This window comes from Pan paniscus, chromosome 23, assembly GCF_029289425.2.
Source record: "Pan paniscus chromosome 23, NHGRI_mPanPan1-v2.0_pri, whole genome shotgun sequence".
In the NCBI taxonomy this organism is placed as follows: domain Eukaryota; kingdom Metazoa; phylum Chordata; class Mammalia; order Primates; family Hominidae; genus Pan; species Pan paniscus.
The window spans coordinates 28,900,782-28,916,330 of record NC_085927.1 but is presented as its reverse complement, the minus strand read 5'-3'; the positions used below and the strand labels follow the sequence as shown (position 1 = coordinate 28,916,330).

Genomic DNA, 15,549 nt, shown 5'->3' with positions numbered 1-15,549 from the left:
TTCGTTATACGGCACATGTGGTTCTTCCAAGACCCTTTTCCATCTTTCTGTCACATCCGTGCCTGAGTAAAAAGTGGCCCTGAACTCAACCGTCCAGAGTTGGCGGCAGAACTAGCACCACTGGCCCGCTCCACATGTGGCAGGCGCTGGGCAAGGGCCGCCGCAGACCCCGTCAGGGTTAATCCCCCGAAAACCTTTCACTCGGGTAGCTGGTACACACCGCGTCAGGGCAGAGGGCGCGCGGGACTACTTTCCGCGGACCCTCGGAGCGGGCGGAGGGATCCGCGCAGGCGGGACGGGGCAGAGGCGGGACGGGGCAGAGGCGGGACGGGGCGGAGGCGGGACGGGGCGGAGGCGGGACGGGGCGGAGGCGGGGGAAGGGGCGGAGGCGGGGGAAGGGGCGGAGGCGGGGGAAGGGGCGGAGGCGGGGGAAGGGGCGGAGGCGGGGGAAGGGGCGGGGAAAGGGGCGGGGAAAGGGGGTGCGGGCCGGGGCGCGGTCAGGGAGGAGGGCGGGGGCCGGGACCGGGAGCTCGGGGCACTGCGCCTGCGCCGTCGCCACTGGTCAGCCCGCGCGAGGGGTCGGCGTTCATTCCTGCAGCTGCCGCCGCCGCCGCCGCCGAGGTCCCGCACCAGCCATGGCGCAGATCCTCCCTGTTCGCTTTCAGGAGCACTTCCAGGTGAGGCCCGGCGGGCTGGGGGGCTGCCCTGTCAGCCGCGCCTCCGCCGGGCCGGACTGCCAGGCTTGACCCCGCGCCCCCAGCCCCGCTGAGCCGCTGCCCAGCTGGCCGCGCCGATTTCCGACCTCCCACCTGGGCTGGGGCTGCGGGGTCCCGGGCGCGGCGGCCGCTCCTGAGGACCCGCTTGGGTGCCGTCGCCGAAGCCCGTTACCGGCGGGGCCGGCTGGGGAACGGTGGGGGTGGAAGCCAACGCCCCCTGGGACACCCCGCTCAGAGCCCGCGAGGAGGCACACAGATTCCCGCTGCAGGCAGGGCAACCCAAGGGCCGCGCCGATCCCACAGCTCCACGCCCCCCCTTGGCGTCCTGCGGTCCTTATTCGCCCCTGAGTTTGCCTCTGTGCTCGGTTTTCGTCCCCAGGGCGGCTTCGCCTGGGAGGACCGTGAACATGCGTGACCCAAGAGAAAAATTTCTCAGGGCCAAGCCTAAATAGGGCTTTTCAATGCAGTAACACCCCCAAAGCCTGCCTTTTTAATAAGGTCCCAGTTTGTTCTCCATTTGTTTGTGTTCAGAAACATAAGGACTGGCCCCCTGCTTTGAGCAAAGGCTCAGGTCGGGCGTCGTGCGGGCCGCTCGCGGGTCTGCCCGGGAGCGTTGCTGGTCCCCACGTTTACCCTGGGAGGTGCGGCAGAGGAGGGATAGCCAGCGGCTCCTCCCTGAGTGCTCTGTGTTAAATCATCACACTACCATTCGTTGCGATTCGCTTACTCTTTTCTAGATGAGGAAACCGAGTCTCAAAAGTGTTAAAGAACTCATCTTCATTCAATAAAAACAGGATTCAGACTCAAGTCTTTTTGACCACAAAGTAGTACATCGAGGAACGTGCTTGCTTGAAAGTTCCTATTTTCACAATGCAGAGCACTGTTAGCCCTAGATGCAGACGGGAAAAGCCTTGGGAACTGTGTAGTGCAGTCCAGTCCCCTCATTCTGCAGACTGGAAACTTGATATCCAGGGGATCCTGCCAGGGTCACTTGGTTAGTGACACAGTGGAAGTTGTATGGAGGTGGGAGTGCCCTGACATCTCTCCGGGCTTCATTCTGCCACTAAGCTAAGCCAGCGCCAGTCATGTTGAGGTAGCAAAATACTGCTGCTGCTCGTAATAATGATGATGATGTAGTTATCATTTACTGAGCCGTTTCTCTTGCCACTCACTAGACTATTGTATTTTATAAATCTCGTTTAATTTAATCCTCATGATAACTGAGGCAGATAGTGATATCCTGTTTTCTACCATGGGTCACTGAGGTTAATATTATAATTCCTTCAGCAAAAGTTACATGGCTAGTAAGTGACAAAGCTTGAGTTCTAACCCAGGTCTGATTCCAATGCCTGTGCTTAACCACTGTCTAAATATGTTCTTTTCAAAGGGCAAGAAAGCAACAAGATATTTTAGGTGTCCATCAGAGTGTCTAATGTCCATCAGGATTTGTAATGTCCGTCAGAGTTGATATGTTCCATTATCTGGAAAATGCTTGTGGCTTGTGGTGGGCAGCCAGGTGAATGAAAGTCTGGTTTGTGGTCTCCAACACTGACTGGGTCTTTGAGGCTGCTGTGCATTCTGTAGAGCACACACTGAGTCAGCACGCACTGCCTTCACTACAGACATTTCAAAACTTTAGCCTGTTCCTTAAATCCCTGATCCTGCCACTCCTGCCTTGCAACCAGCAGATGACTTGGAGAAAACTGAAGCCATAACTGGGATGTTTCTCACCTTTATGGCTGCAGACTTAGATGTTTGTTTGCAGCCACCCTTTCCTGCCTTCCTGTTACCTCAAAAGTAGGTGTCCTTTCTTGTCTATGCTCTGGATCTGGTATCCTTCTTCCCTATAAGGGAGCCTCGTTCAGTCATAGACTCCCTTTCCTGTATTTTCATCCTTTCTGTCTTGTTGTTTTCTTCCTGTTTGTGTTGGGCAATGCTCACCTCTCTTCCATCTGTACAACCAGCAAACTTCTTCCCCCGCTCTTGTCCCCACGAAGCTCTTGTCTCATAGCCGGATGTCATGAAAGAGCTGCTTTAGTGCTTCATTATTTTTATGTTCCACAGTAACCTGCAGTCTGGCTTTTGTCCCCATTTTTTCCCCTGAATCTGTTTTTGCCAAGGTTACAAGCCATCCTGCAGGCTTTTTTGTAAGGGCCACATTCTGTCTCTGTCCCATATTCTTACATTTTTTAACCTTCTAAAAATATGAAAACGACTTTTAGTTTAGCCATACAAAAGCAGGCTGCAGTTGGCTAATCTTTGCTGTAAAAAATAAAATCAGGCCGAGCATGGTGGCTCACACCTGTAATCCCAGCACTTTGGGAGGCCGAGGCGGGTGGATCACCTGAGATCAGGAGTTCGAGACCAGCCTGGCCAACATGGTGAAACCTCGTCTCTACTAAAAATACAGTATTAGCCGGGCGTGTTGGTACGCACCTGTAGTCCCAGCTAGTCAGGAGGCTGAGGCGGGAGAATCTCTTGAACCCGGGAGGCAGAGGTTGCAGTGAGCCAAAATCATGTCACTACTCTCCAGCCTGGGTAACAGACCGAGACTCCGTCTCAAAAAATAAGATGCGATGAGCTAGGTGAGATAAAGCCCATCACGCCACACGCATCTTCTGTGATGTCCAGCCACATTTGATGCTGCACTTTACTGCCTCCTGAGGGTCCTTTCTCTACTGTTTTTGGTTCCACAGTTTCCCAGGGTTTCTCCTTCCTCTCTGCCCACACCCACTGCCCCATGGGCGGCTCTTGTGCATGAGCTTGGAATCTGTCTTGAGCCCCTCTGCTTTTTCATTCAGGACACACTGCTGGTGATGTTATGTATTCCCATAAGCTTGATGTTCCCAAGCCATCCGAGTGTTTTCGCAGTTTCACTGCTGTGTGTGTGTGAGGCAGTAGCAGGTCCTGGTTAAGAGCACAAACTGAGGCCAAACTGAAGGCGCTGAATGTGGACTCAGGCACTTATTGGCTGTGTGATTTAGGGCAATGTTTGTAGCTTTTTTGTGCTTCTATATCTTCATCTATAAAATAAGGATAAAAGGTATACTTCTTATCTCACAAGGTAGTTGTGAGGTTTTTGAGTTAATAAATATAAAGCATTAAACAATAACTGGTACATAATACAGTAGTCCTGATTTACCCATGGGGAATATGTTCTAAGACCCCCAGAGGATGCCTGAAACTGCAGATTGTTCTGAACCCTTTATACACTTTTTTTTCCCTATGCATACATATGTATGATAAAGCTGAATTTATGTTAAGCACAGTAAGAGATTAACAATGATAACTAATAATAAAACAGAACAATAATAACAATATGCCAGCATCACTACTGTTGGAGTTTGGGGCCATTATTAAGTAAATTAAGGGTTACTTGAACACAAACTCTGTGATGCTGCAACAGTCAACCTGGTAACTGACCGCTACTAAGTGACTAATGGGCTGGCAGTGTGTACAGCGTGGATATGCTGGGCAGAGGGATAATTCACGTCCTGGGTGGGCTGGTGCAAGATTTCATCACTCTGCAGAAAGGTATGCAATTTAAAACTTATGAATTGTTTATTTCTGGGGTCTTACATTTAATATTTTCAGACTATAGGTAACAGTGTGAAAAAAACCACGGATAAGAAGGGACTACTGTAAAGCACTGTGTCCTTGTGAGCTGTTGCTGCCATTGTGACAGCTGCCTACTGAAGAAGGCCAGGAAATGGTCAGCAGGTTCCTCAAACACAGTATTCATAAATGGGGTTCCCTTTCTCCCCAGATGTGTATCTTGTCCAGTGTCCAGCCAGGAGCCTGGGATATGTTTTCCCCATCCTCTTGTCCCTTTCTCCTGTTTACTTTTGGCATCGTTCTGCCACTGTCATCATGACTACCATTTCCCTAAACTATGCCATCCTTCCCCACCTTGATGGTCATGCTAGCTTTGTCCTTCTACTTCTAGTCTTGCCCTCCTGTGATCCATTCTTCAGCACACAGGCAACATGATCTCCAAGGATGAGCATCTGCTTAAAGTCCTTCAGGGAGTGGTTTCGTGTTTCCTCTGGCATGAAAAGACTGATCCCCACATGCTCTTTCCTGTTCTTCCCAGCCCAACACCTGCTCAACTCTGCTGCCACTCCCTTTGTGTCCTTGCCAAAACACATTCTCCTCTCACCCCTCTTTACTCACTGACTCCTACTGAGCCTTCTGGTATCTGTGGAAATGACGCTGTCTCTGGAAGCTCTCCCTGATTTGTCAGTTAGGATTTCTTCCTCTGTGCCTCTTTGGGGTTCCTCTTATAATGACACTCTTCCCAGGGTACTGTAGCTGTTCATTTTCTCTGCTGGATTGTGAGCTCAGGGAGCTACCATTTGAACTTTTTAGAAATATTCAAATGTGAGAGTTGGAAGGGTATTGCTGTTTGTAATATCTGAGGATGGGCTGAGAACTTAAGACATCTTGATTCAGAAGAGGAATGGCTGAATAGTTTGGTGACATAAAAATTTTCTTGAGCCCTAAGTAATTCCCCCCAGCTATATCAAAAAAGCAGCTCCAAGTTTGTAAGCTGTGAAATGTGTCATAGCTCAATACACAGAAAACGTAAACATGTTCCCTCAAAGTGTCTCTGAGGCAGTGTTTGAAACAGGTGTAGAGACCTTGAGCATTAGAATTGTAGGAGAAAGATGATCAAGATCTTAATCAGTGCTTCTCTACCTAGGCTGCATGTGAGAATGGCCTGCAGCCTTAAACATATTTCTGCTGGATGTTAAATCCAAAGCTCTGAGTGGTGGAGATGGAGTTTTGGTATTCCTTCCCAGGGGAGTCTCACACACAGCCCAGGTGAAACAGCCTTCTACATGTTAGTCAATATTAATAATTAAGGAAAGAGGGGGGAAAGTAAAACTGTGAAGGTGTAGATTGAGCTTGAACTGAAAACAGTTCCCATCCACACACACCCGTGTGTGTCTGGAGAGGCTTCTGGGGGTCATGCTCCAAAAAGGGACACGTACCCATAGTAATCCAGTCCATATTTGGTTTATGTTGCCATTATGTAGCTATCTCATTTTGTGAAGTGGTTTTTGATGTACTAAGACAGCAGTTGGCTCATTGTGTCCTAAAATTATTGCATCCCAGTGTAAAATGTCATTTTAAGATACCATGTAAACTGTTAAATTTTGCCTGTTGGCCTACCACTGCTCCTGGTATTGGAAATACATACTGGCCAGTTAGTTGCCTTCTGACTTGTTTATTTACAAAGCAAGGAGAGTAACCTGCCTCAGCCAGGGTGTCTGCGAGGGTGAGCCTTGTGGGAGTACCTACCACTGTGGCATTGCGGGTAACCAAAGAGTAAATGAATTTGAATGGGGACTCTTTGGAAAAACAGATCTTCACCATAGAACATTTAAATGTTCAGAATGCCTAAGCTACACAAACCAGTGCTTTTTTAGTTGGTTGGGTTGAAAGAATTAAGTCCTAGGAGGATCTGAGTCAAGGTTCCTCTCTGCTGAGATATTTCTGTTGCAGGGGCAAGTCTGATGGGAATTAAAATCTTTCAGTTCAGCCTCTGTCTGTCTCTCCCCAGGGGAAACCACTATAAACGAAGCCACCATATCCTTCCAGAAATGTTTAAAAGAATCCTGCTTTAAATATGCTTCTGCCCTTTGCTTTTGTAACTTAACACACTGAAGATCCTCCCATAGGATCACAGACAGATCACTGCATCTATCTGACATGTTGTTTATCAGTATTCCCTAGGGTAGTAGTTGCTGGCACCCTGTCACCCCCTTCTCTAAGGGGGAATCTTTCTGCAATCTGTCTGATTTTTCCTTCCTTTGCTTCTTCACTGAGACTTTACTGAGTTTGCAGGCTCTTCTCCCACATTTTCTTCCACTTCTCTTGAGGCCTGCTGCTGGCCTCCATGCCAGGGAGCTGACCATCACTCTTGGCAGGCTGAAGAAGGATGCCACAAAGCTGGGATAGCAAAGTTCAGTGATGAAATTAGAATCGGATATATCTTGACAGGCCAGAATCCAGCTAGTTGACATTTAACTGGGATAAATATAGAGTCTTGTGCACTGGTGTTAAAATAAAGAAAACCTGTAATAGTGTAATTTGAGAGAAGTTCTGTAAAGCATTATATAAATGTAGTTAACTATCCCTGAACTAACCTACTCCTGGAATGTAAGTTCTGGAAGAGACCTCAGTGTCAACATTCTTCATAGGCCCTCATTTACAGAGCTCCCTCTTTAGGCTAGGAAAGGCTCTTTGGTAAGTTTCTTTTTCTTTTTCTTTTTTTTTTTTTTAGATGGAGTCTCGTTCTGTTGCCCAGGCTGGAGTGCAGTGGCACAGTCTCGGCTCACTGCAACCTCTGCCTCCAGGGTTCATGCCATTCTCCTGCCTCAGCCTCCCGAGTAGCTGGGACTACAGGCACCCACCACCACGCCCAGCTAATTTTTTATATTTTTAGTAGAGACAGGGTTTCACCGTGTTAGCCAGGATGGTCTCGATCTCCTGACCTTGTGATCCACCTGCCTCGGCCTCCCAAAGTGCTGGGATTACAGGCGTGAGCCACTGCGCCCGGCGTGTTTCAAATATAAAATGTGTTTTTTATTTTATTTTCTTGAGACAGAGTCTCGCTGTGTCCACCAGGCTGGAGTGCAGTGGCATGATCTCAGCTCACTGCAGCCTCTGCCTCCCCGGTTCAAGCGATTCTCCTGGCTTCAGCCTCCTGAGTAGCTCGGACTACAGGTGCGTGCCACCATGCCTGGCTAATTTTTGTATTTTTAGTAGAGATGGGGTTTCACCATGTTGGCCAGGATGGTCTTAATCTCTTGACCTCGTGATCCGCCCACCTCAGCCTCCCAAAGTGCTGGGATTACAGGTGTGAGCCACTGCACCCAGCCCATTTATTTTTTTGAAACAGAGTTTCACTCTTGTTGCCCAGGCTGGAATGCAATGGCATGGTCTTGGCTCACTGCAGCCTCCGCCTCCCGTGTTCAAGTGATTCTCCTGTTTCAGCCTCCCAGGTAGCTGGGATTATAGGTGCCCGCCACCACACCCAGCTGATTTTTGTATTTTTATAGAGATGGGGTTTCATTATGTTGGCCAGGCTGGTCTCCAACTCCTGACCTCAGGTGATCCACCCGCCTCGGCCTCCCAAAGTGCTGGTATTACAGGCGTGAGCAACCACACCAGGCCCTCAAAGTATGTTTTAAAAACTGTAGATGAACTAAATTTTACTGCCCTGAAACAAGTAATTTGTTTTACTATTTGTTTACCATCCATATGCTAGGCACAAGGATAAAGCAGAGAGTGAGACTGGGAAGGAGACAGATGCAGAAAGAAAAAATATTGGTGTCCACAGAGGTGTGAAAACGTGGGGATGTTCAGTGCAACTTAAGCATTCTGGCTTCACTGATGTAGGCAGTTGATGTTCTCACTAATACTCTTGTACAAACACAGTTGTAGTCCTCCCAGGCAGACATCTTCCTTAAGCCCCTTATACATAGAAACCACAGGACTATCAGATGAGTAATTTCTTTTTGCATATTCCCCAGTGTCAGATTTTTTTTTTTTTTTTTTTTTTGAGACAGGGTCTGTCTCTGTCACCCAGGCTGGAGTGCAGTGGCACAATCTTGGCTCATTCCAGCCTCTGCCTCCCGGGTTCAAGCGATTCTTGTTCCTCAGCCTCCTGAGTAGCTGGGACCACAGGAGTGTGCCACCATGCTCAGCTAAGTTTTGTATTTTTACTAGAGACAGGGCTTCACCATGTTGACCAGGCTGGTCTCGAATTCCTGACCTCCATTGATCTACCCGCCTCGGCCTCCCAAAGTGCTGGGATTACAGGCATGAGCCACCATGTCTGGCCCCCATTGTCAGATTTGAATTTTGATTGATTTAATTGCAGGCTTTGAGAACTGAAAAGGATCATTAGATAGCATCTTCTTTACCTTTCTTTAGTTAAATCTTATATATGCCATTTAAAATGTGTAGCTAAGGTCCAGTGCAGTGGTGCATGCCTGTAATCTCAGCACTTTGGGAGGCCGAGGAAAGTGGATCACTTGAGACCAGGAGTTCAAGACCAGCCTGGCCAACATGGCAAAACCCTGTCTCTACTAAAAATACAAAAATTAGCCAGGTGCAGTGGCGGACACCTGTATTCCCAGCTACTTGGGAGGCTGAGGCATGAGAATCGGTTGAGTGTGGGAGGCAGACTTTGCAGTAAGCCAAGATTGCACCACTGCACTCCAGCCTTGGCGACAGAGCGAGACTCTGTCTCAAAAGAAAGAAAAAAAGAAAGAAAATTTTTTGAAAAATGTGTAGCTAGGTTACCTATCAGAATAATATACTAGGGATCAGGAATCCTTGGTTATTTCTACTAACTAGTGAAAAAAAAACAAACCTGGGCCAGGCCCTGTGGCTCACGCCTATAATCCCAGCACTTTGGGAGGCCGAGGCGGGTGGATCACTTGAAGTCAGGAGTTTGAGACCAGTCTGGCCAATGTGGTGAAACCCCGTCTCTACTGAAAATATGAAAATTAGCCAGGCATGGTAGCGGGCACTTGTAGTCCCGGCTACTTGGGAGGCTGAGGCTGGAGAATCACTTGAACCCGGGAGGCAGAGGTTGCAATGAGCTGAGATGGTGCCACCACTGCTCTCCAGCCTGGGTGACGGAGTAAGACTCTGTCTAAAAAAAAAAAAAAAAAAAAAAGAAAGGAAAGAAAGAAAGAAAAAACCTGGCTTTTCAGCACATCACTTTTCTGGGACTTAGTTCCTGCGTATGGAGAAAAACTCACAGTAGTATCTGGCATCTTAGATGGAAAAGTTATTTTTGTGGGATTGTCCTGTATTGAGCATTCCTGGCTAAATGAGTAGAGAATGAGTTCCCCACTCATTGTACTATTAAAACTACCCTTGCCCATTTCTTTTTTTCTTTTTCTTTTTCTTTTTTTTTTTTGAGACAGAGTCTCGCTCTGTCGCCCAGGCTGGAGTGCAGTGGAGTGATCCTGGCTTGCTGCAGCCTCCACCTCCCGGGTTCTCCTGCCTCGGCCTCCTGAGTAGCTGGGATTACAGGCACATGCCACCAGGCCTAGCTAATTTTTGTATTTTTAGTGGAGACGGGGTTTCACCATGTTGGCCAGGCTGGTCTTGAACTCCTGATCTCAAGTGATCCACCCGCCTTGGCCTCCCAAAGTGCTGGGATTACAAGCGTGACCCACTGTGCCCGAACCCATTGCCTATTTCTTTTTTTTTTTTTTGAGACGGAGTCTTGGCTCTGTCGCCAGGCTGGAGTGCAGTGGCGCGATCTTGGCTCACTGCAGCCTCCGTCTCCTGGGTTGAAGCAATTCTCCTGCCTCAGCCTCCCGAGTAGCTGAGACTACAGGTGCACGCCACCATGCCTGGCTAATTTTTGTGTTTTTAGTAGAGACGGGGTTTCACCATATTGGCCAGGATGGTCTCCATCTCTTGACCTTATGATCTGCCCACCTCGACCTCCCAAAGTGCTAGGATTATAGGCGTGATCCACCGTGCCCGGCCGCCCCTTTCCCATTTCTGAAGAATGCAGAATAGCACTCCTGGTTGAGAACTACTGTCTTAATTTAATCTGATTCTAATAGTCTTTATCTTATTTTTGGATCCACTCTTCTCAGTTGTTAAAACACTGTCTTATTTGTGAGGGACTTTTACCTTTTTCAAATGCCATACATGTGTATGTACGCTCTTAAATAAGGAACTTGACTCAGCTACTATTATTTAAGAACCCACTATGCTCAAGAGATTGGATACAAATTATTCAGGATTACCAATTCTTGGTATTTGGAGTTGAAATCAGAATGTCACCGTGTTAACCCAACATTGATCCCCAAACTGAGAACAAAAGGACAATTTAGAAAACCCAGGCCCACTTAAGTGCACTGCTCTGTCTGGAGAGCATCCAGTCCTATTCTGCTAAAGCCGGAAAATCCAGATAGGTCGACAAGACCAAGAATGATTGCTTACCAATACGTGGCCAGCTTTGTTTTACTTACGTCTCCGATCACTGCCAAATTTTATTGAGGCCAATTCCAGACATCTTGTTTTATCCTTAAACACTTTAGGATGTGTCACCAAGAGAGAACTCTTTGTTATTTTTTTCCAAGTTTTAAAATTGTGGTAAAATATACATAACATAAAATTTATCATCTTAACCATTTTTAGGTGTACATTTTAGCGATATTAAGTACATTCAAATTGTTGTGCAGCCATCACCACCATCCATCTCCAAAACTCTTTTCTTTTTTTTTTTTTTTTTTGAGACGGGGTCTCGCTGTGTCGCCCAGGCTAGAGTGCAGTGGTGCAATCTCGGCTCACTGCAAGCTCTGCCTCCTGGGTTCACGCCATTCTCCTGCCTCAGCCTCCTGAGTAGCTGGGACTACAGGCACCCGCCACCATGCCTGGCTAATTTTTTTGTATTTTTTTTAGTAGAGACAGGGTTTCACTGTGTTAGCCAGGATGGTCTCGATCTCCTGACCTCGTGATCTGCCCGCCTCGGCCTCCCAGAGTGCTGGGATTACAGGTGTGAGCCGCCGCGCCCGGCCCACAACTCTTTTCATCTTGTAAAATGGGTGCTCCATACCTGTTAAGAAATGACTCCCCATTCACACTCCTCCCCCCAACCCCATCTACTTTTTGTCTCTATAGATTTGACTCTTCTACATACTGGATATAAATGGAATCATACAATATTTGTCTTTTTGTGTGACTGTCTTTTTTTTTTTTTTGAGATGGAGTCTCGCTCTGTTGCCCAGGCTGGAGTACAGTGGCACAATCTCAGCACACTGCAACCTCCACCTCCTGGGTTCAGGTGATTCTCCTGCCTCCGCCTCCCAAGTAGCTGGGATTACAGGCGCCCGCCACTATGCCTGGCTAATTTTTGTATTTTTGGTAGAGACAGGGTTTCACCGTGTTGGCCAGGCTGGTCTCGATCTCCTGACCTCAAGCGACCCACCCGCCTCAGCCTCCCAAAGTGCTGGGATTACAGGCGTGAGCCATCTCACCAGACCTTGGTTTTTTTTTACTTAGCATAATGACCTCAAGGTTCATTCATGTTGTAGCATGTGTCAGAATTTCCTTCCTTTTTAAGGCTGAATAATAATCCTGTTGCATGTGTATAACACATTTTGCTTATCTATTCATCCATTGATATACACTAATAATTCTTTATTTTTTAACTCTAATAACATCACACCTAAAAAAAAAAAATCAGTAGTTTCTCAGTATCATCCAGTATCTTGTCAGTGTTGTTTCTCTGTTTGTCTCAAATGCTTTATTTGAATCAGCATCCAAAGAAGGCCTATGCATTGCATTTGGTTGACATTTTATGTATTAGAGCTGCTTTTTGAAGCAAGCTTTGATCTTTTTTTTTATACTTAACACAAATGTAGTATTTTATTTGTGTACATTTATCTTTTTAATTTCATAGTCCTTTCAAATCTGTTAAGATTCTGATTGTTACTCTAGTATATTGACAGTCTCAAAGCATAACCTTAGCCGATAAAACAGTCCCTGTGTATGACTTTGGTTAGAGTCATTATTCAGAGTATTGACTAGCAGATGATTAAGGTCAGAGCTCTGGGCCCTGGCAGCAGACAGACAGATCCATGTGGCCAGCACCACTGAGGTGCAGTTCAGCTGTGGACACAAGCTCACCTCATGCTTTTCTACCTCATTCCAAGAGTCTTTTGTTTCATACATTGTTTGGGCTTTCATGTGCTAAATGTTTTGATGGATTCAAAATGAATTTGACTCTGAGAAGAAACAAGAGATTAAGTAAATATGAATAACACAAAGCGCAAGGCTCTCTATTCTATAAGCATGCCACAGATAAAAGGCTTGGGGTAAGGGATTGATTATCCGTGAAAGTTACTTTGGCTACCTCAGCAGAGGTAAGCCAGATACTTTGCTGAAATGAAGATTTATTCTATCACATTTACTTGGCTTCAAGAAAATTAGATTGGTTTGGCATGACTTCTTAGTGAGCCCATATTGATTGCAGGTATTCATGTTTTTCTTTTCAAAGGGCTTACAAATCTGATGGATAATGTTGTAGAATTTGGAGGGGAAACCTCAGATGCAGCAGTCTTATCTTCTGGAATCCCACTGTCCTCTGTTTTGTTAATAAATATTGTAAATCCTAGCACTTTGGGAGGCCAAGGCAAGCAAATTACTTGAGGTCAGGAGTTCGAGACCAGCCTAGCCAATATGGTGAAACCCCGTCTCTACTAAAAATTACAAAAATTAGCCGAGCGTGGTGGCGCATGCCTGTAGTCCCAGCTACTCGGGAGGGTGAGGCAGGAAAATTGCTGGAACTCGGGAAGCGGAGGTTGCAGTGAACCAAGATTGTGCCATTGCACTCCAGGATGGGTGTCGCAGCGAGACTGTCTCAAATAAATAAATAAATACATAAATACTGTAACTTCTAGGGCATTTATATTATTCTATTTTTCAGGATTTTTCTATTAATTGCAGACAGAGTAAATAACACTAATCTGTCCAGTTGTGGTGGCTCAAGCCTGTAATCCCAGCACTTTGGGAGGCCAAGGCAGGTGGATCACCACAAGTCAGGAGTTCGAGACTAGCCTGGCCAACATGGTGAAACCCCGTTTCTACTAAAAATACAAAAAATAGCTGGGCGTGGTGGTGAGTGCCTGTAATCCCAGCTACCCAGGAGGCTGAGGCTGGAGAATCGCTTGAACCCGGGAGGTGGATGTTGCAGTGAGCCGAGATCACGCCACTGCACTCCAGCCTGGGGGACAGGGCTAGACTCCGTCTCAAAAACAAAGCAAAACAAAAACCCCACTAATCTGATCTATGTCCTCCAGGAATTTATGACCTTGGATGTTGTTGTATACGCCAGCAGGGAACTAAACTAGGAGAGGATGATGGAATTTGAACATGGCTCATTTGTGAAAAAGGTGGTGAGACTGGGAGGTTTTCTTTGGTTGTGATAATGTGGTTTCCTGGTTTACTAAGTATCAGTGGTTGTGCTTATGGGGCTTCTGTTATCTTTTATTCTTGGTTTACTTAAATATGTTAACTTTACTTAAGTAAATTATGTCCATCTTCATGGGCTGCTCTTCTGCCTGCCTTCTAAGCCTTGGTGTGTCCTGGGGCTCTGTGCCCTGGGCTTCCAAACCATTCTCTCACTTTTCACGGTCTCTCTTGGTGCTTCCGTCCAGTTTCATGACTTCGCCTGCCACAAATGACCCCCATATTCTTATTTTGGGGCTTGAATTTTTTTTTAGACTTACAAAATGTTAAGCAATATAATACCTAAGAAAATTCCAAAAGTAACAAGTGCTGAGGACGGCAGGCCCTACCAGATGTTACAAAACCTCCATAAATGAAATAATGTGGTGCTGATGTGTAGATAGATGTCGGGAGCTCCATGATAGCTGAACACATGGAGGTCCCTGAAGAGCGGTGTGCTGGAAGAGGCAAGGACACCCCTCGCGCCTTTCTCTATGCGCCTCTTCCATCTGGCGGTTCATCAGTATCCTTTGTAATATCCCTTGTAATAAATGAGAAATGTGTTTCCTTGAGTTCTGTTAGCCACTCCAACAAATTAGTCAAACCCAGGAAGAAGGTCATGGGAACCCTGCTTTATAGCTGGATGGTCAGAAGTACAGGCCACAGCCTGGGGCTTGCGATTAGTGTCTGAAGTGTAGTCAGTCTTATGGGACTGAGCCCTCAACCTGTGGGATCTGATACTATTTCCAGGTAGATATTGTCAGAATTGAATTAAATTGTAGGATATCTAGGTAGTGTCTGCTGGAGAAACCCCCCCACATCTGGCGTTGGCAGTCTTGTGTTGAGTGATGTGTGAGAACAGGAAAAATACTTAGGTTTTTCCTATGCTTAATAAACCACTCCTAGCATTATTTTCCTTGCTATAACCCAACGTTGGAACATGAAGGGACTTTCTTGTAATAATGGCAATATCAATTGGCAAGTTCTATTTTTTAAAAAATTATTTCACTACAGTTATGAAGTAACGTTTTGTTTTTTTGCTGTTATATGTGTTTTTGTTTGTTTTGGTGGACTCATTTGGGAACATAATCACCACTTAGTTTATCTTTTCTGTGTTAAAATGGAATATGAATTTCAAACAACTCAGTATTGTGGTCAGAACACAGGCTTTATTATACCTGGCTCCATCATTAATCAGCTTTGTAATTTCTGAAAGATTTCTTAACCCCAACACTTTGTTTTTCCCAAGTGTAAAGTGTGTTTGAGATGCTTGTCTCAGTGGGTTAACAGGAAGATGAGATGAGGTGACTTGTTGTCCTGTAGCCTGCTCCACTCAGCAGCTGGAACATCCAGTATGTGCTAGACTCTGCTACAAAAGACAAACAAGGCACCGTCCTGAATTATACTCTCAGTATGAACAGTCTCACTTGTGTTCCTTCCAAAGGGTGGTGTGATTTTAACGCAGCGGTCCATGATCTTTGTTGCTAGTGTGAGCCTCTTCAAGGTTACACAAGGTAACAGATGTTAAGTGGTCCAATCAGTAGCAGTAGAATTGGGGCTGAACAGAACAGTGTTTAAAAATAAAGGTGTCGACCAGACGCGGTGGCTCACGCCTGTAATCCCAGCGCTTTGGGAGGCCGAGGAGGGTGGATCACGAGGTCAGGAGATTGAGACCATCCTGGCTAACACGGTGAAACCCCGTCTCTACTAAAAAAAAATACAAAAAATAGCCAGGCGTGGTGGCGGGCGCCTGAAGTCCCAGCTACTTGGGAGGCTGAGGCAGGAGAATGGCGTGAACCCGGAAGGTGGAGCTTGCAGTGAGCCGAGATCGCACCACTGC

General features: G+C 46.6%; 1 protein-coding gene across 7 annotated transcripts in view; it reads left to right on the top strand.

The window, feature by feature from the left end:
• Positions 1 to 505: 505 nt before the first annotated feature.
• The window catches only part of CLTCL1 (clathrin heavy chain like 1), a 114,604-nt gene continuing 99,560 nt past the window's right edge, over positions 506 to 15,549 (top strand). For 4 of the 7 annotated variants that reach the window (XM_034949277.4, XM_063603361.1, XM_063603362.1 and 1 more), the window contains exon 1: positions 546 to 677. In XM_034949277.4, coding sequence (XP_034805168.2) covers positions 636 to 677 — 42 coding nt within the window. In that variant the 5' untranslated portion in view covers positions 546 to 635. Of the gene's footprint in view, positions 678 to 15,549 lie in introns of all 7 variants that reach the window. The other 3 variants (XM_034949276.4, XM_003814040.5, XM_063603360.1) reach the window with 2 other exon arrangements.